Source organism: Petromyzon marinus, chromosome 45 (genome assembly GCF_048934315.1).
Source record: "Petromyzon marinus isolate PM22_M1 ecotype Great Lakes invasive population chromosome 45, UKy_Petmar_22M1.pri1.0, whole genome shotgun sequence".
In the NCBI taxonomy this organism is placed as follows: Eukaryota; Metazoa; Chordata; class Hyperoartia; order Petromyzontiformes; family Petromyzontidae; genus Petromyzon; species Petromyzon marinus.
The window spans coordinates 541,598-567,461 of NC_133711.1; the positions used below are offsets into that span (position 1 = coordinate 541,598).

Here is a 25,864-nt window from a genome sequence, read left to right on the forward strand (position 1 = left end):
GCGGGGCATTGTGGGAAGCGTGGTGACGTGCGCCGCTTCCGGGAGCGAGCGGCTGCAGTGGCCGCGGAGAAAGTTCGGCCGAGCAGAGACGGCGGAGCGGAGAATCCCGGGCCCAGAGACAGAGGCCGCGCGGTAGCGGCGGCGCGCACCCCGCCTTGGCCACCGGTAGTGGTGTGGGGAAGGGACCGCGCGCAGCAGCAGAGCCAAGGCCGCGGTGCCCGGAGCCGTCGACTGGTGGAGCGCGGAGGCCGCGTTCGCCTGACTGGCGCCCGCAGTAGGCCCGAGGTTAAACGTGTCTTGATGATGTTTTTTGTTGTTGTTGCTGCTGCTCACTGAGTTCGCTTTTCGTTCGGACGACGAGACGGCGGCGCCGTGACCTGCGCGGACAGTTGCATCGCTCGGCGTGAATCCCGCCGAGCTTCGGTTGAAATGTCGCATTAGGTGCCTTGCCGCCTGCCCACTTGGCCTTTGTGCGGACTGACAGCGCCGCTGCGCTCTCGTTGCTACATGACTCCGAGGCAGTCCAACCGAGCCGTGAGTTAATTTGTGAAGCGCCTCGTAAATTATTCACCGAGTTGGAGTCGGAGTCCACGTTGATAGTGGCGGGCGGCGAGTGTCGCGCAGGCCGAAACAGGTGAAGTGTCGCTCCATCCTGTATTGAACGTGTCCCATTATTTGTTCAGCTAAGGGCTCATTGAGATTCGCTTGTCAGTGCCCGTTATTCAACCTCGTGAGAGCAAGTTGAGTTTCACTCTCTCGTGTTTGGGGCGGCATACAAAGACACGTCTGTTTATATGTGCCGTGCCTGTGTATTATACGGCAGTGATATTGTTGAAGGTGGTTACATGTGGATTGTCATTGTTTACTTTTTGTTGATTATATTTAAGATTTGTGATTCTGGGGACTGTCAGCACAGAAGGACTTTTATTGCAAGTTTCTTCACCACGAAAGTGCAGTGCCACATTTAAGAGGTTGACACTGATGATATCGCAAAACGGCCACTAGTAATGTCGTTTTCCTACGAACTACATAGCCGCTCTGCTAAAGTGCCAATCGCTACGCTCAACCTGAAATGAGTGCCTCGTGGTGTTTGCGCAACAGCAGCGGGCATACAAAGCACTGCTTGATCCTGGCCTCACTACCCATTGCGTGCATGCCACGCTAACCCGATTGGGTGCTTAGAAAGCTGAGATTTTTCAGGAACTTTAGTGTAAATCGGCTCACAGCTTCTAAACAGAGTACATGATAAACTTGTTTCGTAGAATGCGGGTGAAGTATTTGTATACACAATTCGGTGTTTCATCATGGATTACAATTTCTTCCCCCCCCGTTCTTGACGTGCTAAGTTTGAGCCAGTTTCTATCTTTGCCGGCTCAGTGCTCTCGTGCACCACCACCCGGAACGGCTTTTGCCTTCGCATGAAACCACGATACCTGTTCCGGTTGACCGTTGAGTTTACGTGGCAGCGTGTCACGTCCTGACCCAGGAAAATATTATATTTATTCACTCATTGCTGTGTTTCCTCAGTGCCTTCGGGGGGGTGGGCAATGGGCGTGGAAAAGTGCATTCCGCACAAACTTTAGAAAGGTAAAAAAGTGACGCATGTTTAAAAGCGAACTTTTTGCAAAAAGTGGACCAACAGCTTTACTGACCAACGACTGCTTAAATAACATGTCGACCAGAGCCTAAGCAACTATGATTAATTACCTTAATGATATACTCGACAACCCCACAAAAGACACTCATGATTAATCAATTAAAGCTGATAAAACCTACATTTAAGTCTAGAAATGGCGGCACTCCCCAAATGATACAGGAGGTCATCACAAGTCAAAGCAACAGCATGGGAAAACAACAAGACTAATGCATTACCATTTTAATCCCGACACTGGCCGAGTGTTGCTGTATTTAGGCCACTTAATTAAAACGTATAAACATAAATCCTGGTCAGCAGATGACTAAGCTTGTCGTCCCTCTAGTGTCAACCAAATGAGAACCTTTTTTTGGAAAATCAATCGTGGCAGGCCTATGAAGTGATTGTTTTTCGCCATGGGGATGTGGAATTTCCATCAGTAACTCAGGGTTACCAGTGGAGATGAATGCTGCACCATTTTTCCTTTGAATTGGGAGACAATTTGACCTAAGCTTGACGTTTACCTCGTATACGAGATATATGAATGGATTAAATGGAGTTTGGCATTTGCTGAATTCTCATGATTAACTTTTGCAAGCAACACACGTAGCATCCTTTGCCAAACTTAAATGCAAAAACTGTTGTTTTTCATACTTGTTGTAATCGGCAATCATCCCAACCACTTTCGCAGTGAGATCGCCATGAGACCCCTCCCCCCGGGTGTTGCAGATACCGTTTCCATAACAGAGTTTTTATAACTTTGCAGAAAAGTTTTACCTGCTGGATGAATGCCTCCCTACGCTGCCACCACCTTTCACGATCCTGTAATGTAATAATAACCGAGCACCTACATGTCAACTGAGCTCAATCTCCTTGGTTGGATGTCTTTTCAGGCATCTTCCATTCTTTGGTTACTACTCCCATTACTATTCTTGACTTATCGGCCATCATTCCTTTCAGTGAAATTTTCTGGGCAAGCCCTCTTAATAGTTTAAATAGTTTACATGAATATCTTATAATGGTATTTTATCCCAAAAATATTACTGAATCCCAAGTGCATATTGTAGCCGGATCCTGCATTGGGATGTTTGGCCAATTCCCCCTTATCAGGAGTGTTTTTATTTGTGTGGAGCATCTCCGATGGTCTGTACAAAGCCCATCTAATGATAGGATAAGACAATGGTTTTATCTAAAATGTATATCGATTTTATTTTCACCAGATAAGGTCCAAAAAGCTATATTGCTCTTTTTCAGAAGCGACTTGGCCACAAGTAATAGCTCAATAAAGTGGCTTATCATGTGTAAATTGATAGCAGCTAAATACTCTTAAACACATGTTTCTAAAGGTGGAGGGAAAAACCAGAGGACCTCGAGAAAAATGCATGCGATTACGGGGAAAACATGCAAACTCCAAATATACAAGCATCAGGGTCGGGATTGAACCCACGACCTGTATACCATGCGAGGTACGGTAGTTAACATCTTTCCACCGTGGCACCCCATTAGGCCATCTCGCAGCCCAATGGTTTTAGACATTTAACACATATTTGTGATCCACTAACCCTTGCCGCCCAAAGTGCTGATCACGGAGGCATGCCACCACACCGGATTTTTGGTAGACCCCTCATTACATAACTAAGTCCCCTTCATTGTTAAAGCACAGCCATACTTGGGATACATTTGTTTTTAGGTTAAAAAATATATTGTTAAAGCTCATTGCAACGTATCTTCCAGTGATTTAAGCATTCTTGTGTTTATATGTAGAGAAATGTCGGACCTCATACAATAGCAAAAAGCAAAGAGACATTTTTTATGTGGCTTCTATGTTCCTTGTAACTCCTGAGAAAGTAAAGTTTGTTCCACGGCCCTTGTTTGGAAATTGTCTGTGGACAGTGGTTCAAACCACAACTGGCTCGCTCTTCAACTCAACTTGCCTTTGCTCTGGGTGTCAGTTTGCTGTCACCCCTGATTAACGTTCGAAACGTTATCCCACGTTTGAGTGGGATATTGGTTTGCATATTGAGCCTGTGTGTGTGTCATGCCACAGACCAAGTAGCCTCATCCCCTTCCACCCTTTCCCCTACCCCCTGCCCTCTGTCTCCACACTCCCATGACCTCTGCATGGCTTACTATCCAACCCAGGTGGACACCATCACTGGGCAGGAATCTACATGAGGTCAGGGGAATAGTGGTGGTCATTAAGTTACATTAAAAAAATGTAAAGTTTGTACCATTGTTTAATGCAAGTTCAAGAGAGTTTACTAACTTGCTATATGTTAGCTTAGAGGTATAAAATATAAATGCACAGGTTTGTTGAGTGACGTCATAGCATATTTGTCTTGTTGCCGCGGGTGACCTAGTGATGTCGTTCTGGTGTAAGCCCAGTTAAAGCGTGCTGGCTCTCCATCACCGTGATGCTCCCTCAGCATGGTTCATCTGTGAAGGGCCCTTCATTTAAACTCACGGGGACACAGCGGCGGCACAAGAACAGCCCAGGATCCAACACACAATTACTCTGCCACGTGCGCTTGGCACGAGCTTGACCAAGCGGCGCTCTCTTCTTATCCCGCAGCTCTCCCTGACGCCCACGTTCCACTCCGCCATGGCGAGCCGCTCCCCCAGGACGCCCGCACTGCCGCTGCTGTTGCTGGCGGCGGCGGCGGTGGTGGGGCGTGCGCACGCGGGCGGCTCGCACTTCAAAGAAGGCGAGGTGGTGACGCTGTACGTGAACAAGGTGGGGCCGTACCACAACCCGCACGAGACGTACCACTACTACACACTGCCCGTGTGCCGGCCCGAACACATTGAGCACAAGAGCCTGACGCTGGGCGAGGTCCTGGATGGCGACCGCATGGCACGCTCCATCTACGAGCTGCACTTCCGCCGCGACGTGCTGCAGCCACGCAAGCTGTGCGACGTCACGCTGGCGCAGGCCGAGCTGCACCAGCTGCACGAGGCCATCGAGGAGCTCTACTACTTCGAGTTCGTGCTCGAGGACGTGCCCCTGCGCGGCTTCGTCGGATACGTGGAGGAGAGCGGATTCCTGCCGCACTCTCACAAGGTATGGTGGCTGGGGAGACGGAAAGGCGGGCGGGCGGGTGGGCGGGCGGGCAGCTGGGTGGGCACCTGGGCAAATGCAGTAAATATGCATGCATGTTATAAGCATAGTTACGATCATTGGAAGTGTCCTGTTTAAGCAAGCACGGGGCAATATTATCTCTTCCGTCGATAGCCCGAAGCTCGTGATAAAATTTGAAGAAAAAAAAGTTGACTCAATTCAGTTTCCCTAGAAAAATTAATGACATTGTTATCAATTTATATTAGTTTTCTGTATGCGTCTATTTTTGATTGATTCATTCCAGCCCTCATTGTAAGTGCAGATTCTGAAAGAACCGTATAGAGGTGGCTTAGAGGACAGCAGCACCATAGCTCTGTTTTTCGAATCCAGGTTTGAGCCACCCTTAATTATGGGTGGCTCAAAGTGTAGTGAGTTGATCTCAGCCCGATCACCAATAACTGCATTAAACACCATATAACATTTTATTTTAAATTTCAGTTTAATTGGAATGTGACAAATACACCACTATGCATATGTAATGGTGTGTACCGAATGTGGATCAAGGGCCTATTGAAGTGATTTTCAGAAGTAGTTACAACAATGCTTTTTGCTTTGTCGTAAGATGGGGAGAAGTGCAAGCGCTTCTTTAATTCCAAATTGAAACGCAGTTCCCCTTCTGATGTTCATGGGTTGACAGCCACCTATTGTATTAGAAACAGCACCTCCATGCAGGAGGAACTCCAAATGGGAAACGAACCAACAGCTGGCACCACATTACGGCATTGTCGTTGATGCTGTTGTTGGTGCCGGCGGCAGGTGGGGCTGTGGACACACCTACACTTTACTGTGGAGTACAACGGTGACCAGGTGATCTTTGCCAACGTGAGCACGCGTGACGCCAAGCCGTACAGCCTGGATGAGCTGGAGCCCGGCGCCGTGGTGACGCACACCTACACTGTCAAGTGGCAGCCCACGAGCGTGCCGTACGAGCGGCGCGGCGAGCGCCTGCGCGACCGCAGCTTCTTCCCCAAGACGCTAGAGATCCACTGGCTCTCCATCATCAACTCCATGGTGCTCGTGTTCCTGCTTATCGGCTTCGTGCTCATCATCCTGATGCGCGTGCTCAAGAACGACTTTGCCCGCTACAACGTGGGCGACGAGGCGGCCGAGGACTTCGACCAGGGCGACAACGGCTGGAAGATCATCCACGCAGATGTCTTCCGCTTCCCCCAGCACCGTAGCCTCCTGTGCGCTGTGCTGGGCGTGGGCTCGCAGTTCCTCACCCTCACCACAGGTGAGCGCTCAGCCCGGGCCGCTGCTCACCTGCTTGCCCACCCTCTTTTTGACCTCGCCCACTCTCATGACCCCTCACCTGCTCACCCGTTTCATCCAATCTGCCACTGCGAGGTTCGGCCTACTAAACCGCACTCTCATTCTGCCGCTTGCCCACGGGTTTACTCGCTGACTCGCCAACATGCCTGGTCACGTGATCACCAATCCACCTACTCACTCACTGACCAAGTCACCAGTCTGCGCGACCTCCTGCTTATTTGCCCACTCATACCACGCGCCCACTTACACCACGCACCCACTTGCCCGGCTGTGTAACTGGTTGCCTGCCCACTCACTTGCTGCTCACATCCTTGGGAAAGTTTATGTGAATGTTACATTTAAGCAAGCGGAGTGAATTATATTATACGAATTATGAGGATTCGTGGTACCACGAATTCTCAAGAATAAAGAATGTACAGGACAACGAAGCATATCTAACTATGAGCAAACTGCTTTAAACATGGGTAATTGCTTTAATGTACTTGAGACATAAGCGAATGTACATAAAATCAAGAACTGAGTGTGAAAATGTCGGATTTGTGAACACAACAGTTACACCGTGTGCACCCACTGCTCTGCGTATAGGCCGTTAGTTGGGGTGGCAATGGGAAGGTCGGATATGCAAAGTTGTAGTCTAATCCTGCATCATTACCCAGAATTATGGCAACGTGTTTAACTTCACGGGCAAAATAATTGTTCCAGCCGTCTAAACCCACGGTGTTTGTCTCTACCTCGGGCAGGCATCCTGGTGATGGCACTGATGGGGATGTTTAATGTTCACCGGCACGGCGCCATCAACTCGGCCGCCATCCTGCTCTACGCCTTCACGTGCTGCATCGCCGGCTACGTCTCCAGTGGCTTCTACCGCCGCCTGCAGGGCACCAACTGGGTGTGGAACATCGTGCTCACCACCTCGCTCTTCTCCGGTAATCCGCCGTTTGCTGCAGGGCTGAACCACGCGGACACTGTCGGCAGTATAGCGGCCGCCACCGATCGGAGGGGGGACTGGGTGTGGGCCCTGGCCGGGAGGCTCGGGAGGTGGGTGGGCAGTACCGCGCTAGGCAACTGACCCCGGCACAGCTGAGATGTTCAGTTTGAGTTTGGATTTCAGCCGCACGTGATTGAGAATGGGGACCTCGGCGGTGGTAGCTTAGGGCTCTGACCTCTGAGCCACCTGGTGACCCTCCAGCATTCTCAAGTATTCAGGAAGTGATGGTCACAGGATAGTCACCAATGGCCGTACAAACTATCTTCGTAAATTTGGGTTTTCATTTCATTTGGCTTATTCCACCTCTGAGAATAACATTCTTTGCAGAGCTTATAAAAAATGTGCCACTCGTGAGCTGAAGAGACCTATAATTAAATACGTTCAGAAGTAGTTTTGTGACATCATCCTCCAGGGCCATCCTCTTGACATGGAGTGGTGAACAGTTTTACAAATCGTGACTTTAGCTGATGGCACGGTTGAAATATAATTAGAAGGACAAAACTGCTCATGTTGTTTTATTTCCAGAAATGGTAAAACCTATTCTTATATTTTGACACTGGCAAGGGAGGCCCCATTATGTAGCTGCTCACCCTGAGCTCTCAATGTCCTGATAGTGGCATTGTCTTTGTGCTGTTCACCTTTTGGCGTCCTTTGGTCTAACACTGTTTGAGACTAAGCTCTAAAAAAAGCGGTCTGTGGTGTGGACCAATCAGTTTCAAAGACAATGCATCATATACTACCAGAGCATCGTTTTTGTTTGCATGTTCACCACAAGTATATTTGGTTAATGCAAACATTCCTTGCAAAAAGGTTTCAGTTTGATGTTTTAACATCTTAACACCTGTTTTATTGCCAGAAAGGGTAAAACCTATTCTTATATCTTACATGTTGTCTCGTAGATGTAGTAATAGGGGCACGATAACCATGAATGGGAATGAGGCTGGTAGGGTTGGACTTGGGTATAGGGTTACAGCTTCCAATTGGCTGCAGAACTTTTTCAGAGCTGCAGTAATTTGCACTACAGGGCCTTGTCCGCCCACTTGCTCGCCCGTGCCGCTGTGCAGTCACGTTCACAAGGCAGCATGTGTCTGTATTAATAGACGCATATTGAGTTGCAGATGTCGGGAAAAAAACAAGGACATGCGCGGTGGCTGTGATGTCGCGGCTCATCACGACGCTTATACAATGATAATTCATTTATTTGAGTTTAATGAACAAGAATTCACACGTCCAGTAACTGTTTTTGCACAAATAATAAATCAAATCAAGATTGACATATTGTAACACAATTAGAATAAGGCACCTTCATGATTCTTTTGGTTCATTAATATCTGAAACTTGAAGCCAGACTGGTATCTTCAGGATCCTTATGTCTTGTTGTGAATTTCTAGGGCTGAGCCATACTCAGGTGCGATGGAAATGATTGCGTTCCCTGTTAGTTCCTGATGCATGGTGCCAGGGTAACTTCTTTAGAATTAACAGGCTTCATAATTAATTCCTGAACCTCGGAAAGCCACACCAAATAACTTTTAGGTTTATTAGGGTTCATCGTTATTAATTCCTAAAGCTCAGAAAAACAGATTTTGCTCATTTTGCATTTTAATTGTTTCCCAGATCCTTGATTGAGTTGTAGAGCTGAAAAAAACACCGGTGACTCCTCACATTTTCATTTGCATTCACAACCTGCAGGTATCAGTACAGGAAGTAGGTTGTTGGTTCATCGCGTAGTTGCTGTGTCCACTAACCAAGGCCTCTTTGGAAAAACACTCACCTAACCCCCTTCTCTACTGCTGGTCCTTGGCCCTGTGGTTTGGAACTCCGTTCCCCCATCCATGCAAGTTGTTGACTCTCTGCCCTTGTTCAGGTCCAGGTTCAAGCCCTTCCCGTATGACTGTATAAATAAATATTCTTATTCTGTTTTAATTAATGAACATTCCACCTCTCCCCATGGTCCACTGTTGTACAGCATCTCACGATGTGGCTGGCATTTAGATGCTGTTAGAAATGCTAATTATATTGTGTTGTAATTATGTGGATATTTACAAACTTGACTTGAGTTTTAAATGGGGGCCCTTGCATTCTCTGTGTATAATATACATGGGGTGTCCACCATAATGATATGGCAATTTCCTACACAGACCTTGGGCTGTTATTGTAGATGAGCACTGACCCATGTTCCCTTGGATCATGGAGGCACTGACTTTCAATTGAATAAATATTGTGTTACTTGAATAGTGTCCAAGTTCTCTGTTACGCAAGTAATGATGAACTATAGTGGGCTCCCAAAATCATATCTAAACCACCACATAAAGCATCAGTCAGAAACCGCATGTGTCAGGAACCGTCACATGAGGATTTTCCTACAAAATAACTCGGCCAGTGGGTTTCCACCACACAGAATCAGCGGCAGCAAGCGTGCCGATTAATTAAACTTTCACAGGTGAAGCCGACCACCTGCATTGCTACAAATGGGCCGCTGGACGCAGCCGTGTGTGTATAGAGCTTTAATCGTGCCAGCGTGGCCGTTGAGCGATTGGCACGAGGATACCTCCGAGGTCTTCGGGTCGGGCGGAGAGCCGCAGGCATCGTCATAGCTGTGACGGCGCCAAGCGCTCGGGCAGAGATAATTGATGGAGGCGAAGGCTCGTTAGTCACCACCACTCGCTCCTCGCGCCACCAACTTCTCTGCGCTGACGCGTTTAGCGAAGCGGTGCCGTTAGTCGGACCGCGGTGTACGAGCCGCACATAGCTGCACTTGCGGAGAACGTGGAGCCTGAGGAATGGCCCGTCCATTAGGATGGCCCGCCTCTACAGATGAACCGCAGGTGGCGAGTGATGGTAGGCATGCGTGTGATGTCGCGGGAGATATCGGGAGCGAGGGCTCTGTGCGGTCCCCAGACTCATAGAGCCTCCCTCCCCAGCGCTGCGTATTCGCGCCACCCACGCGGTGGGCCGGTTCCCAGGGCTTCCTGACAGCCATTTGTGTTTTCGAGGCATTTGGACGACTCTGCATGAATGCATGCTGTACTCCTGTCAAGGCACTAAGTTAGAACTGCTATGAGCCAGCACACTTCTACTGAAGTGCTGACATCAAATCCAGACACCTATAAAATGATGCATTAGCCACACGATGGCTTGTTGTCTATTAATGTCTCCCGGTAATATTCATCGGAGGGATTTAGACTTTGCCGAGTCCCTTTATGAAGGTGTGGCCTGATGAACTGTTAGCTTTATATTTGGACCCCACATGGTTTTGTGGGAGGCTGTTTCCGCAAATGTGACAGTCGTTTTGGTTTATGAGGCCGCATCTTGCTGATAAAGATAAAACCATTCCAAGGTTACCCGGTATAAACAAATTCCACTGGCAAGAAATGTACAGAGGCTGGTGATTAATTATCTTTTATAAGGGTGGCAGAAGGCCCACAGGCTCAAGAAGGAAGAATCATTTCCTTGAAGCAACATAACACACTCTTAGGCTGATTTATTTTTATTCTCCTGTTTAATCGACAGACATTGTCAGCTAGATGACACCCATTATGCAGTCTCGTTTCTTGAAAAAAAATGCGCGCATGAATGTAATTTGACACACGGCCGAAGCAAGTTCTTTTAAACGAGAGATAAATTGTCTGCCATTGTAAGACAGCATATGAAGGCTCGTGGCGGCCGTTCGTGTCGCAACCCAGCCGCCCACCCGCTCGATGTGTGAATTAAGAGCCGCCTGGAGGGGATGAGAGCGGAGCGGCGGGCGCGCCCCGGGGCCCATAGGCCCGTTGATTACCCCACCTCGAAACTGCAGCGCCCATAACTCAAGACGCGCGCTTGGCTATCCCTCGGAGTGGGCACGTTGAAGGAAAAAAAGTAATGAACTTCAAACGCATGGGACGTGTGAATGGGGGGGAAGCACGCTGGCGCCGCGCTTAAGAGACGGCCAATGTGGCAGGTGAGATAAATTATTTGGTAGAGTGTTTACCACCAGCTTCGGTGCGAACCCCGGTCCCAAGACTTGGACGTGGTCCCCAGGTTGGTGACCACGTGCAGCACGATTTCCTAGCAGTGTGCCATTGCCTCGAGCTGTGTAACACTGTGACTGAAAGTAGTTAATTCTGTGATCCTATTGCAAATTATGACCCCTTGCACTAAGGTTGACTGCAAAGGTGATGAACATTATCGCTCACAATTATTTTTACTGTCATCGTAAGGAGGAGGCTAGCACCAGCAACTAATTCGGTAAAAAGCTAAATTATACTACTTACCCTACTACTTGTCTAAATGCAGACACACGAGCAAAAAGCACAAACACAAACACTCTTAACACACTTGCACCAACGCTTAGCCTGGCAGTGGTGGCGCACGCCTGTTGTCACACCAGTGGAAGTAAGGGTTGGTGGATTGCACAAGTGTTGCGAAGCTCCCTTGCCATGGGCATCGAGGAGGGTATCATACCCTGCCTTGCCAGGAGACGGCAGTGCAGCACGCATGTGAACTCCACCTGTTCCATCTCTATGGGATGACAGTGTAATAAGGATTCATGTCTACATTAACCACAATACCTGCAGTCCTTGTAAAAAGGTTTCAGTTTTGTTGCCAGAAATAAAAGGGGAAAAACCGTATTATTATATTTTGGTACTGGCAAAGGAGGTCTAATGAAGTGTAATAAGTTATTGATCCCCCGTATAGCCTGAACAGATTATAGGAGCAAGTACTGTTAGCGAGCAACTATGAAGACCAGCATGACACACGAGGGGGTGGGTGGCCAGCATCACGCCTGGCCGCCTTTGTCTCCCCAGTTGCGATGTTTACACACGTACCAGGTATTCATTTGAGGCTGAGTCGACCTAGGGGAGGTTGAGTCAACCCAGGACAGGTTCAAATACAGTAAAACCTTGGATTGCGAGCATAACTCGTTGCGGAAACGTGTTTGTAATCCAAAGCACTCGTATATCAAAGCACTCATATCAAAGCACTTGTATATCAGTTGTGATCACGTGATGCTCGGCAGACAAAGCATATACATACTACTCGTATTGCAAGATCCTCGCTCGTTTATCAAATTTATATTTATTTAAAAATTTTGCTCGTCTTGCGAAACACTCGCAGACCAAGTTACTCGCAATCCAAGGTTTTACTGTAGTTGTCACTTTGTTCGTCGCTCGTCGGGAATCGAACTCGGTTCGCTGGGTTTGTAGCGCAGCGCTCAACCGCTGCACTACTAACAATAGGGTTTTTCCCCTTTTTTCTGGCAACAAAACTGAAACCTTTTTACAAGGATTCATGTCTGCATTAACCACAATATCTGCAATCAAAATGCAAACAAAAAACATACTATGATAATATATGCATTGTCCTTGAAACTGATTGGTCTACACCAAGGGACGGCTTTCTTTTGAGCCTCGACCCAATTGGTGCTCGACCAGATGACGCTAAAAGGCGAGGCTCAAAAGAAAGCCGTCCCTTGGTGTGGACCAATCAGTTTCAAGGACAATGCATATATTATCATAGTATGTTTTTTGTTTGCATTTTGACTGCAGGCATTGTGGTTAATGCAGACATGAATCCTTGTAAAAAGGTTTCAGTTTTGTTGCCAGAAAAAAGGGGAAAAACCCTATTACATTTTGGTACTGGCAAAGGAGGTCTAATGATGTAGACGCTACACTACTGCTCCCCCAGATGTGCTCCCCCTCTCTCGCACGCGTGGGTGTTGTCCAGGTGCTCCGGGTTTCCCCCACATGTTAACATTCATTCATTCCACACCTTAATGTATATGGAGGACTGCAGAGCTTGGGGATTTGTTGGTGCTGGATCTTCGCGTGGTTTCCTTCCTGCTTGTCTGTGGTTCCTCGTGTCTCTCTCTGACAGTGAATACTGTGTGCGTTACAAGTTGAAATTATTGTTATTACCTATACACTCAACTAACTTTAACACAAACACTCACCCTAACAGCCCTCAAAATTTATCTCATCCTTACCAATGAGACTTACCCGCTCACGAACGCTTCCCTTGGTCCAAACCCTACCATTGACATTTAAACACTAAGCTCAAACTTGATTTGAAGCGTTCGTGACTGCAGGAATTACTCTTTCGGTAAAGTCACGTAGAAATTAAATAAATAATAGAATACACGACGTTTCGATTGCAACACAAGCAACCGTCATCAGGTGTGAAAGAACTAAGCTCACTTTACACTAAAATGTATCTTAACAATATCCTTAACAGTTACACGACTTCAACTACCAACACTTGCCCTAACCTTACCATTAACACTTACTACCCATATAACCGTAACGCTTAAGAGTTACTCCTCACGCTCAGATCCATCCTAACCCTGGGCCTAGCAATTACTCAAACACTTACCCTGCAGCACCGATACTTACTGTAAGCGTAAGTCGCTGACTTCATCAATGTACCACTCAGAGTGCGCTTTAGTTAAAATAACATTAGAGTCGATTAAATGTGTTTTATTTTGGGATCGTTTTTTACGACGGTTGCTTTTTTACAGCCGCTACATTAACATGCGTCAATATGCAGCAGTTAAAAACGACAGCATCCGAACCGCTTACGTGCATTTGTGCGTGCGTGCGCATGCACAATTATGTAACTCTGTGCCTGTGTGAGTGTGTGTCTGCTTATGTGCCCTGCTGAGTGTCTGTTTATGTGTTTATTCTTAAAATCTGATTTGTTTGGCGTTTTATCACCAATTACATCCCAATTGTGCTAATGGAGTAAAATAACAACGCAAATAAGTGTCCTTCCATATTTGATAGTCAGCAGAGCCTAATGTCAGTGCACCCACCAGGGAACCGTCCCATAACAGCAACAACACCACCACCACAACCACCTCAAGTGCTTGTAATCAAGGTGCTTCGAGTGTCTCCCGGCTCGAGTGACCGCTGGGCCTGGCTCGCGTCTCGCGTGCCAGCTGCGTTCTTCCGTATTCCCATATTACGGTGGAGCTTTTCCTGCCGTGCTACTTATCTTTGCGCCGGTGAGAGTCGTAGCATCAGCACCTTACATTACCTAGGCAAACCTTTTGGGGTGTGCGTCTAATGCCGTGCCATCGTGATTCTGGTGACCTTAATTTGATGCATGGTGAGGTGGTGTGCGAAAATCAGAGCTAAGAATCTGGCCTTCGGTGTGGTGCATTATGTAGCTTTGCGTGCGTGCGTGTGTGTTGTGAGGAGCGGTGGTGTTAGCGGTTAGCACGCTGTGCTACGAACCTGGCGACCCGAGTTCGGTTCCCACTCACGGCCAACACCGGTGACGTTTATCGGAACCGATCATGGGTCTCACCTAGGTCGACTCAGCCTCAAATGAGAACCTGGTGTGGTGTGTAAACATCACCACCCACCCCTCGTGTGCCCTGCCTGTTTTCATAGGTGCTCGCTAATAGCACTTTCCCTGGCAGTCTGTTAAAGCTATACCAATACGAATACCCACTATTTACCACTAAGTGATGGTAATGTCACCATGGCTACATCACACACACAAACACTCTCTCCCAGGCTCACTCATTACAACTCATGGAAGATTGCTCCACTTAACAAAATAGTTCCGTGGTTCAGTTTGTAAGTATGAGTTCATGTTTAAAAAAAAAATTATCTCATGGAAGCATGTGTTCGTAACTCGAGGACTGCCTGCACTATGCTCAAACGTCTCTGCGCCCTGCCTTCACTAACCGCACCGACCATCGTGGTACGGCATGGTCATTTAACCCCCACGGCCCGTACATTGTGGGGATGAGCTCTCATCCAACAGTGGGTTTGACAAAAGGGCTGTATATGCACGCATTAATATCGCTGCAAATTTGTGTGTGTGCGTGCATACGTGTGCAGCCCCATTTTTCGTGACGTGGAGCATCGTGAACTCGGTGCATTGGGCCAACGGCTCGACCCAGGCGCTCCCCGCCACCACCATCCTGCTGCTCGTGGCCGTGTGGCTTCTCGTCGGTTTCCCGCTCACCGTCATCGGTGGCATCGTCGGCAAAAACCGCGCGGGCGCATTCAATGCGCCGTGCCGCACCAAAAACATCGCCCGCGAGATTCCGGCCCAGCCCTGGTACAAGTCGGCCGTCGTGCACATGACGGTTGGGGGATTCCTGCCGTTCAGGTGGGCAGTGCACGCAGGGCACGCAGTCATGTAGCACATGCAGACATGTAGCACATGCAGACATGCAGCACACTCTGGACATGAATCACACAGAGCACATGCCACATGGGCTAAGTGTAGTGGTGAGAGGGTGAATGTGGCAGTATGGGTGGTGTGTGTTTGGATGGTGAATGAATGGCTCGTGGCATAGTGAGTGATGTCGGTGTTGAGTGTTTTCTGTAGTGAGCAATGTTGGTGATTAGTCCTTTGTGTGGTGGATTATTTTTGGTGGTAAGCATTTGGATGGTGAGTAATTTTGTTGATTCGTCTTTTGTATAGCGAGTGTTTGCGCGGTGGAATGTTGTAATAGTGAGTGGGTGGCGAGTAATTTAGATGGCTCGTAAATCAGGATGAATGCCTGGTGAATGTTTACACTCGGACTGTTTCAGTCATAACTGCTCAGTAACCACAACGGTGTTTTAATTCAGACATGGCTACACTTATTTGATAAACTTTTAAAATCCACTTTCAACGAAATTGTTTTTAACACAGATTCAAACATCGTGTATGTGTTAAGTTTTTGGTATAGACTGGCCCGTGCTGCCGTTGAAACATGGAATATTCAGCATTGGTAGAGAGCCACCCACGGAGATAATCAATGGCCAGCACCCATTTAAGCATGGAGATTCTTTGGTCTTGACAATGAGAATTCCCAGTTTCTGTCATCTGAATAAAACATGTGTGCAGGGCAGGACACTTTGTCATGGTACTGAAGGTGGAAATGAACGATGTTTATACCACACGTAGTTAGAGGAAAAATCTCAAACATTTTGCATACACCATCATAGGGAATGGTTCAGTGTTTTCTCAGCAGACAAACTAACATCACTGCGAAGCTGCGAGGTTGGGAGTCTCATCGTGCATGATACAGTCTGCGTGATCCACCAACCCCACTTCCACTTTGGATTACAGAAGTCCACCACTTTCGGCTTGAAGCAGAATGCAACAAAAAACGCTTTGCTTTTTTATATACACACATATATAATGTGTGTTCTGGGCTGTCTAACTCGAGTTTCAATCTATTAAAGTTGTGGTCAGGTGCACACTCTTCAGTGACTTCATTGCGACATTGCACCCTTTATCTTTAATTTACCGTCACTGCAGGGACCTCACGAGAGTGATTCTCGTAAACAAAACTTTCAGAGTTATGTCGACCATGCTTGAACACAGCCTAGGAACGTGTCCGTAAGAGAAGAGCACTTTCACTTGTGGCTACGATGATGACTAAGCATTCATCAATTAAAAAAAAAATGTGTTCGCAAGCCATACAAAGAAGAGTACACGTTAACAAAATATTGTCAGAAGCACTGAAACAGATCAAGGATGGTACATTTTATTTGGGTCTTTCGGTAAAGTCACATAGATAGGTTTAAAGAAAATAACAAAAAATCTACGACGTTTCTGCTGCTGTCACTTTTCCCAATGATAAATGGATCTTGTTCAGGGCTGGCTTAGCCCTGATCCCAGAGAGAATAAGATTGCTCATGAGCCATCCATATCTACAGACATAGACACAATTTCAACCGAGAAGATGGGTACAAACTTAGCAATCATTGGAAGGACGTTATCAACCAGTTTAAGTCATAACTGGCTGTGATGTTCCCATCCTACCACCTTCCGATGTTAGTTATTTCGGGTCTCCGATTTTACATTAACGGGTTAAATTTCTCACACTAGCACAGCCAACTTCACGTGCCGACCTGCAGGTGGCGGCTCTGCGATCTTCCATTAACATGCTAATCTCTCACATTAACATGCTAATCTCTCACATTAACATGCTAATCTCTCACATTAACATGCTAATCTCTCACATTAACATGCTAATCTCTCGCATTAGCAGAATAATCTCTCACATTAACATGCTAATCTCTCACACCAACATGCTAATCTCTCACACCAACATGCTAATCTCTCACATTAACATGTTAATCTCTCACATAAACATGCTAATCTCTCACATTAACATGTTAATCTCTCACATCAACATGTTAATCTCTCACATTAACATGCTAGTCTCTCACATTAACATGCTAGTCTCTCACATTAACATGTTAATCTCTCGCATTAACATGCTAGTCTCTCACATTAACATAGCCACCTCAGCGCCCTCGCCGTCGAGGTCGCCCTCCGATCTTACATTGACATGCTAATTTTTTACTTGGCAGCCCTTTGATTGGTGGAAACCCACCACGAGCGCCGCCGTGGACCATCACTCACATTACACTTGGGCTACGCCCATTTTAAACCTTTATAAACAGTTTGCCATTCGAGACAAACCCCCCTTTTTCCTGGTGACGACCGCTTGTGTTGCGATCGAAACTTCGTAGATTTTTTGTTATTTTCTTTGAACCTATCTACGTGACTCTACCGAAAGACCCAAAGCATATGAATTCCTGCAGTCACGAAAGCTTCAAGTCAAGATTTAAGAATAGTACAAATAAGACATTACAAATGATACACTAGCATCCACATGTACATAACTACTCTTTGGTTTTATTCGGTCAAGTCACGTGCACCAAGCAGCGATTTTGGCTGTGTCTGATCCCACCTGAAGACGGAAGCTTGCGTTTGCCTCCGAAATGTCGTGTTTTAATTGTTTATTTTAATTCGTTTTACCTACGTGACTTTACCGAATAAAACCAATGAGTATGAATCCTTGCAGTCACGAAAGCTTCAAATCTAGAATGTACATAACTGTTCACAAAGCGAGCAAGGCGGCGGCAACAAAACAGAAAATAATTGATGTTTTGAATCGAATGGTGACCCCAAATCGTGACAGCCGATCAAACCGCTTAGCTTGGCGACTCGGCAAGCCTCTAACGCCGACGGTGCCCCCCCCCTCCCGTGCTCCCCCCACCCCTCCCGTGCCGCCCCTCAGCGCCATCTCGGTGGAGCTCTACTACATCTTTGCGACGGTGTGGGGGCGCGAGCAGTACACGCTCTTTGGCGTGCTCTTCATTGTCGCTGCCATCCTGCTGAGCGTGAGCGCCTGCATCTCGGTGGCACTCACCTACTTCCAGCTGTCGGGCGAGGACCACCGCTGGTGGTGGCGCTCGGTGTTCAGCGCCGGCTCCACCGGCTTCTTCATGTTCCTCTACTCGGGCTTCTACTACTTCCGCCGCTCCAACATGTCGGGCGCCGTGCAGACTGTCGAGTTCTTCGGCTACACGCTGCTCACGTGCTACGTCTTCTTCCTCATGCTCGGCTCTGTGTCCTTCTTCACGTCGCTCGCCTTCATCCGCTACATCTATGTCAACCTTAAAATGGACTAGTGCTGCTCACTCGCTTGCCTGATTGCCTGTCCACCCGCTCGCTCTCCCAATCATCCTCTCGCCGGTTCGGCCACCATTTAAAATTTCCTCCCAAGCCATTGGGAAGCTGCAGTCTCTGTCAGCTGGAAGAAAATTGTAATGAACATTCCGATGAAAAATGTTCAGGCCTCATGGCACAATGGGGAAAAAAAAAACTGCAAACACTTTGTAGGTACCATGCACAGCAGCGTGTTCCAGACTTCTAATTGTGGAAAGTTGTGAGTTATCATCTTGGTAGAATGGTCGATTCAGTCCATCTCTCTGGGATCAGTAAAATGAGTGTCTTTGAGGGAAGTTGAAAGTGCTCATCATATGGAGTAGCTGGCCTCGGCTATAGTTATGTGGAATTTCTTCTCCAGGCTCAATGCCATGAATGAGATGACTAAGTGTTGCCACATGCTTGTCTGAGCACGGAGTGACTTTACTTTTTGGTTTTCATTTTGGGGTTTTCAACCAAGTTCCACGCAGAGACATCGTTATTTTCTATTGACTCCTTAAAAGGCTATGGAGGGTCTGATATATATATCAAGGGGTGTGCAGAGGTACATGAGTGCCCTTTCTGAATCTGCACACCAGCAGTTCCCTTCCCCTAGGTGGTCAGTGCTAATATCAGAGAGACGTGACGCCACTTTTTTTGCGATGGGCTCTGTGTGAGAGTTTGATAGCTGCTGTAAAGGGACGTCCTTACCGTTATCGTTAAGAATCACCGGTCTAGACGACAGTTGTAAAACGATGAATGTGTGGCCACTTTAAGTATCGCAGCAGAAACGTATTCCGTTTTACTGATGATTTTTAATAAGGGCAAAACCATCCCACAACTGCTGGTAGCTTTACTCCTATTATATTTTCTGAGGCCACTCGGCTGAATCATGCTGCTTTTCACATATATGCTCGCCTGTATATCATATCAGCCCATCATCTCTCAAAGCATGGATATGACAGGTACCACTTTGTGGGAAAGTAGCGATGATCATCATCCAATTGAGAGACTGACTCCAAGGAAAAAGAATGTAGAACTTCCACCACTGGCTCAGGGCTGCTTACGGAGATGATCCCCGACCTCTGCTCATTAGAGCACGTGGCCACTTTTAATTTGTACATACCACTTGCTCCGGTGGACTTGCAAGGTCCTGTAGGAATTTTCTTATGATGCTGGGGCCAAAATACCTTTCAGCTTTGCATGAATTGAGCTCGGCAGTTCTCCGTTTATACACTCTCAATTATAACGAGGGATCGTTAGAATTCTCAAGTGTTTCATTGAATTAACGTTCTTCGCCCTTCATTTGTGCCAATAGAGCATTCCCAAATGTGTAATATGTACATCGGCAAACATTACCTAAAAAAAACACTCAGTTTCAAGATTTAAATCAAAATTATAGTTTATTTCAAATTTTACATCTGTTACGTTGAAAATTTAGGTCTCTCTGCATCAAGGCACAATGGAATTCTTTACAACAGTATTCTAGTTTACCTCGAAACGGCAGAGACGCGTCTCGTAGAGTAAAACAACTCTGAAGCCCCGCTACCGACCTCACCTCCCATTTAATGATCCGTCGTAATCAGAGTACTGCATCGGTTGCTTTGCTATTATCTGCTGTGTAGGCCATAGACTTGGGTTTAATTTAATTGAGCACACATCCAAATAGGGTTGTTTTGGTGCAGTCGTCGTGACATATACATCGCATTTGGTTCACTTGAGAAGCCGGTTTAATTAATCTCAGGTGGCTGAAGCCTAGATTAATTCCTGGTATATCAACAGTGTTGGGTCATCTGCTGGGACCTGGTCGGTATGAGTGCTCTGATTCACCAGGCCGCCTCTGTTTCAATGTGCTCTTGTCTGTTTTAATTGGGGAGAGAAGCATGTTGCCCTTCGAGTTGTCCATGTTGAGCAGCATGTAGCATAGCTGCAAAGGAGTTGCTTAGTCATGCAGGAAGAGCGCGTCCGCACATGAGCGCTGGAAATGTGCTACTGTGCAGCCTGGATGGCAGGGTCTTCATTCGAGCTGGTACCTGGGTGATTAGGGGATGTAGAGCATTGGCAGATGAAAACAGGACTGAGGGGAGGCTCATTGTGCAGGAGTTGAGAGCCTGTGTCTGCGGTTTTCCCGAGTTCACCCCGTGTTCAACAGCGAGACTATGGCACCGTCTTCAACAGGCTAAGACAACCATGATGCTACAGGAACACTTGTGAGCACGGTGACTGCCGACCGTGTCGTTATTCCGTTTGGAAACAAATTGCAGAGGGTGGCAACACCGACCCAATTCTGCGATGTTGATGATATTTCCTCTTCGGTCACGCGAAGTGCTTCAGAAGAGCGACCGATCACGACACTTGGTACCAGTGCGTCACGGCCCACTTGCAGAGGCTGAACTCTTCCACCAGGTTGTGCGGCTTGGGCGAGCGTCACCAAGCGTCGTGCGACGCAGCTGTCCAATCGCAGAGACTTGCTCATCCACGCTTCCCCGTTCACCGTGCCTGGTCACAGCATCACGATTGGGAGCACATCTCTGTTGGGACTTGTTTTGAATTACAGGTGAAATGTGCGTGACATTAATAAGCAAACCTAAGTCGGCGTTTGGAAGGCCTTTGCCTTAATTGTACTCTTCTGGATTGAAGAGGCGGTCTCGTCTAAAGTGGCTGAGCAGCGCAAAGTCGCTTTCGCAACTGCGGCGGGCGGATAGTTTTCGGCAACACGAGTAAGAACCCCCCCTCCCCTCCCTCCCCACATTTGCTTGTTTCATCAGCTCAGACTCGAGCAGAATGAGAGCCCAATGAGCAAAGTTTACCAACAAACAACACCAAATCTACAAATGTTTTTCTCTTTCAAGCCAAATGCAGCTCACTCTCTGGGATGGAGATGGCAAGGCATGATGGGGTATTTGGCAAAGGCACTGCTCTTTCTCATGCGAATTGCACCAACGCCGTTGTTTTCGTAAAGGGAACGAATTCATTGAAATGTCACCGTTTAATTCCGTTGCTTTGTGCCACGATGGAGGGGTTTCTCTGGCAGGCGTGCCAGGGCACCTTGGTGGCCAGTTGTCAATTGTCAAAAGCGCCACCGTCTGGCTGTCAAGTAGCCGCTAAAGACCCTGTAACGATATTCCCAGAATGACGAAATTCACGATAATAGGCCGATGGGCACAATGACCATGTAACGAGTTCAGGAAACAGTTTGGTGTAAGCAGTGAAGCATGCACGGCTTGTGTGTACTTGCATATACTGGGCGCAGTCACAAATGCGATATAAACATTGTTTTTGCCCACCAAGGAATTGGCCAAACACCCCAAAGAGGAACCCGATAAATAATCTTGGAACTGATGGGGGATAAAGGACACTCATTATACGAATCTCACAACTCGCCATTATGACGTGAGTTAATGAAATGTAAATAAATGTAATGTAAAGACGAACAATAACAAAGTCGCTATTGAAACTTTTAAGGTGTATTTAAATCAAATGTTTTTGGAGGGACTGTTATGATTGTGTCCATTGTTCGCTTCTAAAGCATTTATACGTTTGCCAATCCATTTAGTCTGAAATTCACTCAAGATTGTGGAGACAAACGCAGAGCAGATGCAGTCTCATTCAATGTTACCAAGGCACCAAACTTATCAACTAAACTTGACCTCTTCTACTTTGAGACTCGACAGGAAATTTGAACAGGTCGTGCCCCAGATTAGAGACGCAACTAAATTGTAAATATTTTCGAGCAGTAGCGCTTGTCGTGTGGTAAATGTACACCAAGGGTCTCCAATCAAAGCTCTCGCCTCATTTTAAATCGGGCAAACGGAATGGCATCAGATGCGCGAGTGTGTGGACAGCTGGAGGAGAGCCATCCGAAGTGGGGCGCTTGAGCTCAGGTCGTCTGCATTGCGTTTCGACTTAACCTTTGGCTCAGCCGGTTCTCTCCAGTTTGCTGGTTCTGCTGTGCAATGGTACATTGATTTTGAGTTGCTGTTTTATTCCCCTTGTTTCTTGGTGACGATTGTGAAGCGTCGGCAGCCTTCCTCTCTCCCCATAGCAAAATCAGAAGTACTGTTTTGCTTTGTATGTTTTTTTATCGATTCAATTCCAAGCATTAGGCATGGAGTGAAGAACGTCTTTCCCTCTTATTGAGATTCCTACAACAGGAGAGGCGCAGCTACGTCTAATCGAGCGACCCACAAGTGACATCGCAGTCCTCTGCCTGACGTCACAAGCGCTGGTTTGAACGCTCCAGGGCGCCGCGGTGGCGAGATGTTAACTACCTCGCCTGGTATGCAGGAGGTCGTGGGTTCAATTCCGACCCTAACGCCTGCTGCTGCTGTATATTTGGGGTTTGCGTGTCTCTCTGTGGTGGCGTGGATTTTCTCCGGGTCCAATTTTTTCATCCACATCAATATGCTTTGAGAGTATTTGGCTGCTATAAATTTCCACATGACAAGCCACTTCGTTGAGCTATCATTTGTGGCCAGGTCGATTCTGAAAAAGAGCTTTGTAGCTCAGTGGGCCTTACCTGGTAAAATAAGAAAAAATAGTTTAGCTGTTTTAGAGCCACGTTCCCCATGCTCACCTGCTATAAATAGACCTACGCATATTGACATGACTGATTTACAAAACCCAATTAAAATGATTTAGTTTCAGGCCGACGTGAAATAATAACACTGAAGCATTCAAATCTGCTGTCATCTTTAGTCGCTGCCTGCATTCGAGTGTCCAGGGTCGGAGCGCTGCCAGCTCGATGCCTCCGACGTGAGGGCGCGTGAGGGAGGAGAGCGTGAGGAGAGCGAGCGAGTGAGGGAGCGAGCGAGTGAGGGTGCGATAGTGAGGGTGCGAGCGTGAGGGAGGAGAGCGAGTGAGGGAGGAGAGGGAGCGAGCGAGTGAGGGAGCGAGCGAGTGAGGGAGCGAGCGAGTGAGGGCGTGAACCCAGCGAGCTACACGGCACCTCGATTGTGTTCTAGGCACCGCATTGGGAACCGGGGCCGCCTGTAATGAATGTTGAGGAGCGCGCCTCTCTTTACGTCTCCTGTGTTATGATTGGTTGGGGGTATAGGAGGACCGGATAAGGCACTCTTCTTCTGAACCCCACAGCTCTTTGTGCCTGCACATGTAGCCTAATGAACTGTGATCTCTGGATAAATGTATTTTGCTGTCTTGCGGCAAACCCCAAAGGCAGTATGGCCTCATGACTAGTCCTTCCCAGAGCAGCGAGCTGCAGTCTCCCTGACCCATCTCAATACGTACAGAGTAATTACCCCTGTACAAGGGAAAGGTAGCTCTTCATCTTTGTGCCAGAGCAAGCCATTGTTTTTAGGGCGGTGTTAATTGAATACTGCTTTAACCCTGGTTTTGCAAGGAAGTACTAAACTTATAAAAAAGCAGGACTAACAATCCTAAATTTATAATTTTTCCCTGCTCCCATAAAAAGTATATAGATCCTTTTCGAGGAATATTACTTAACATTCTGAATTGTTGGCACTTTTGGTAAACCATTATCTCACGTGCGTAAGTGAAGATATCGCTTCGTCTGTTCAGAGTCCCAGAGCAAAGGACTTGGCTCTTGTAATAATGCTGGTGCATTAATTTTCTTAAATTTTTTAATGTATTCTGAGACTCGGGTGGGTTTTTAGTGACGAAGCGGTCAGGCATATCCTCAGAGTTGCGGGAAATACGGTCAGCTGCATTAGAAACACTTGGAAGCTTGCGGTTAAAGAAGATTCCGTTGATTTTGTGAAGGTGAAATGACGTTGCTTTGCTCGTACGGCAGTGCTGTTTTAAGGCAAAGTTTATGCAGAAAAATCGGCTCTTCGTGTTTCTGATGGATCTGGTGGGTTTCAAATCATTTGGTTCAATATGGTGTTGACTTAAACTATTTGTTTTTTGGGTGTTAAAGGTTGCGTTTTTTTTACATTAGTGTTTATTTTTTTTAGACAATTGTTCGATCTGCACACTTTCCCGTAATTTCTGAGCGACCTTAGGCCAGCATCCCCTATGTACCAAGCTGTCAATGCATGGGTGGGATAGTGCCACTACCACCGCCACCATGCCACTGAGCAGCTGATTGCTTTCCACAAGGATAGAAAGCGCAGCGTGGGACTAAGTTGTCAAGCTGGGCCCGGATCAAGCAAAACATTTAACATAAGGTTCATACAGCCCATTACACCGCCTTAAGATGGATTGTTTTTATCGCAGAATTCTGAAAGATAAAATTAGGTGCTATCTTAAAACACGTGACTTGTTGACAAAGGTTTTTCTGAATTCTCTTCATGTGGCTTGGGTAGAACAGCCCATTGTGGGCACTTGAGTTACTTTGAGCAACACCGCAGCCGATTTACAGAAGACGCTGTCCAAATTCGTGCTAAGTTGTAACTGGTCATTAGCTTCCCATTGGCTCCCATAGGAATCCACAGCTATCGGGGTTTGCTCTCAACAGCTGGGATAGCGATGCTGCGGTGATCAGAGGAAATATGTAAAGGAGTGCTCTAAACAGCAACATTGAAAAGTAAACCCAACAATGAAAATTGGCCTGCTTCATTAACACCAGATGGTGGATCGAGGGCTTGGTCGGCTCAGGGGTAGAACTCGTGCCACGGTTGCTTGTCCGAGTTGTTTTTGACTAAGGGGGGTTGCACCAGAAGCAGCAGATGGGGGGCAAGTGGTCATGTCAGGCTGAAATTTACGCTTCGGGCTGCGTGCCTGTAGTTTACTCTGCTGGCCGGTGATTAATACTACTGTACTCTTTCAGTAGAACAGGGGTTGTTGATTCAATGTATGAGGGCGACGGGGGCATTGCCTGGGCCCAGCAAGTGTTGGGGGTGCCTGGCCGGTTCAGCAGGCAGGGCTCGTTTGATCACCGAGTGTATCCGCTATCCCCAAACACGCGTGCCCCGCTTGCATTGTCGATGACGGCATTTTCACTTTTAGTTCACTCCTCACTGCCGGTGTTCGCAAGTCGCTGCATCCCCCATGGCCAAGTCCGCGCTGTGCATGTGCGTTGTACAGTACCTGTCCTAGAAAAGAACTCTTCACCTGAAAGAGTGCGTGGGCAATGCTGGCCCGTCGCCTCTGCGACTCTCCGACACTTGTCTGCAGCGAACACGTGAGCGTCGGTCCCTGTTGGGTGGGATTTACGCGTTTTGCGGTGCCTGGATTTTGCGGGTCTGCTGTGTACGATACGATATTGTTGGAGCATATTTTATTTTGAATTGCATCAAATTCAATAAAGAAAAAAACCGATAGGGCAAGCTGTCGAATTTGTTTTGATGAACGCATTTTGGTTGTGATTTGTAATCGCACTGAGATATGCATACCATGCTCGTTTCCTGTCAAATACCCATGGTGCGAAGCTTGTGGATTCGATACCAACATCACGGTCCCTCGAGTGGATGCCGTGGTCAGTGTGCACAACTTGCAATACAGT

General features: G+C 47.3%; 1 protein-coding gene across 5 annotated transcripts; it reads left to right on the forward strand.

Moving 5' to 3' along the window:
* On the forward strand, nucleotides 1–25,688 carry TM9SF1 (transmembrane 9 superfamily member 1). 5 transcript variants are annotated; one of them, XM_032971237.2, is made up of 8 exons: nucleotides 2–285; nucleotides 1,528–1,587; nucleotides 2,980–3,099; nucleotides 4,206–4,694; nucleotides 5,508–5,985; nucleotides 6,764–6,949; nucleotides 14,841–15,114; nucleotides 18,032–25,688. In XM_032971237.2, the coding sequence occupies exons 3-8, from the start codon at nucleotides 3,016–3,018 to the stop codon at nucleotides 18,423–18,425; spliced, it is 1,905 nt and encodes a 634-aa protein (XP_032827128.1). In that variant the 5' UTR covers nucleotides 2–285; nucleotides 1,528–1,587; nucleotides 2,980–3,015; the 3' UTR covers nucleotides 18,426–25,688. The 5 variants fall into 5 exon arrangements, with proteins under 5 accessions (XP_075930144.1, XP_032827130.1, XP_032827129.1 ...); XM_076074029.1 differs by having other exon boundaries at nucleotides 1–285; nucleotides 1,528–3,099; XM_032971239.2 differs by lacking the exon at nucleotides 2,980–3,099 and having other exon boundaries at nucleotides 1–285.
* The last annotated feature ends 176 nt before the right edge of the window (nucleotides 25,689–25,864 follow it).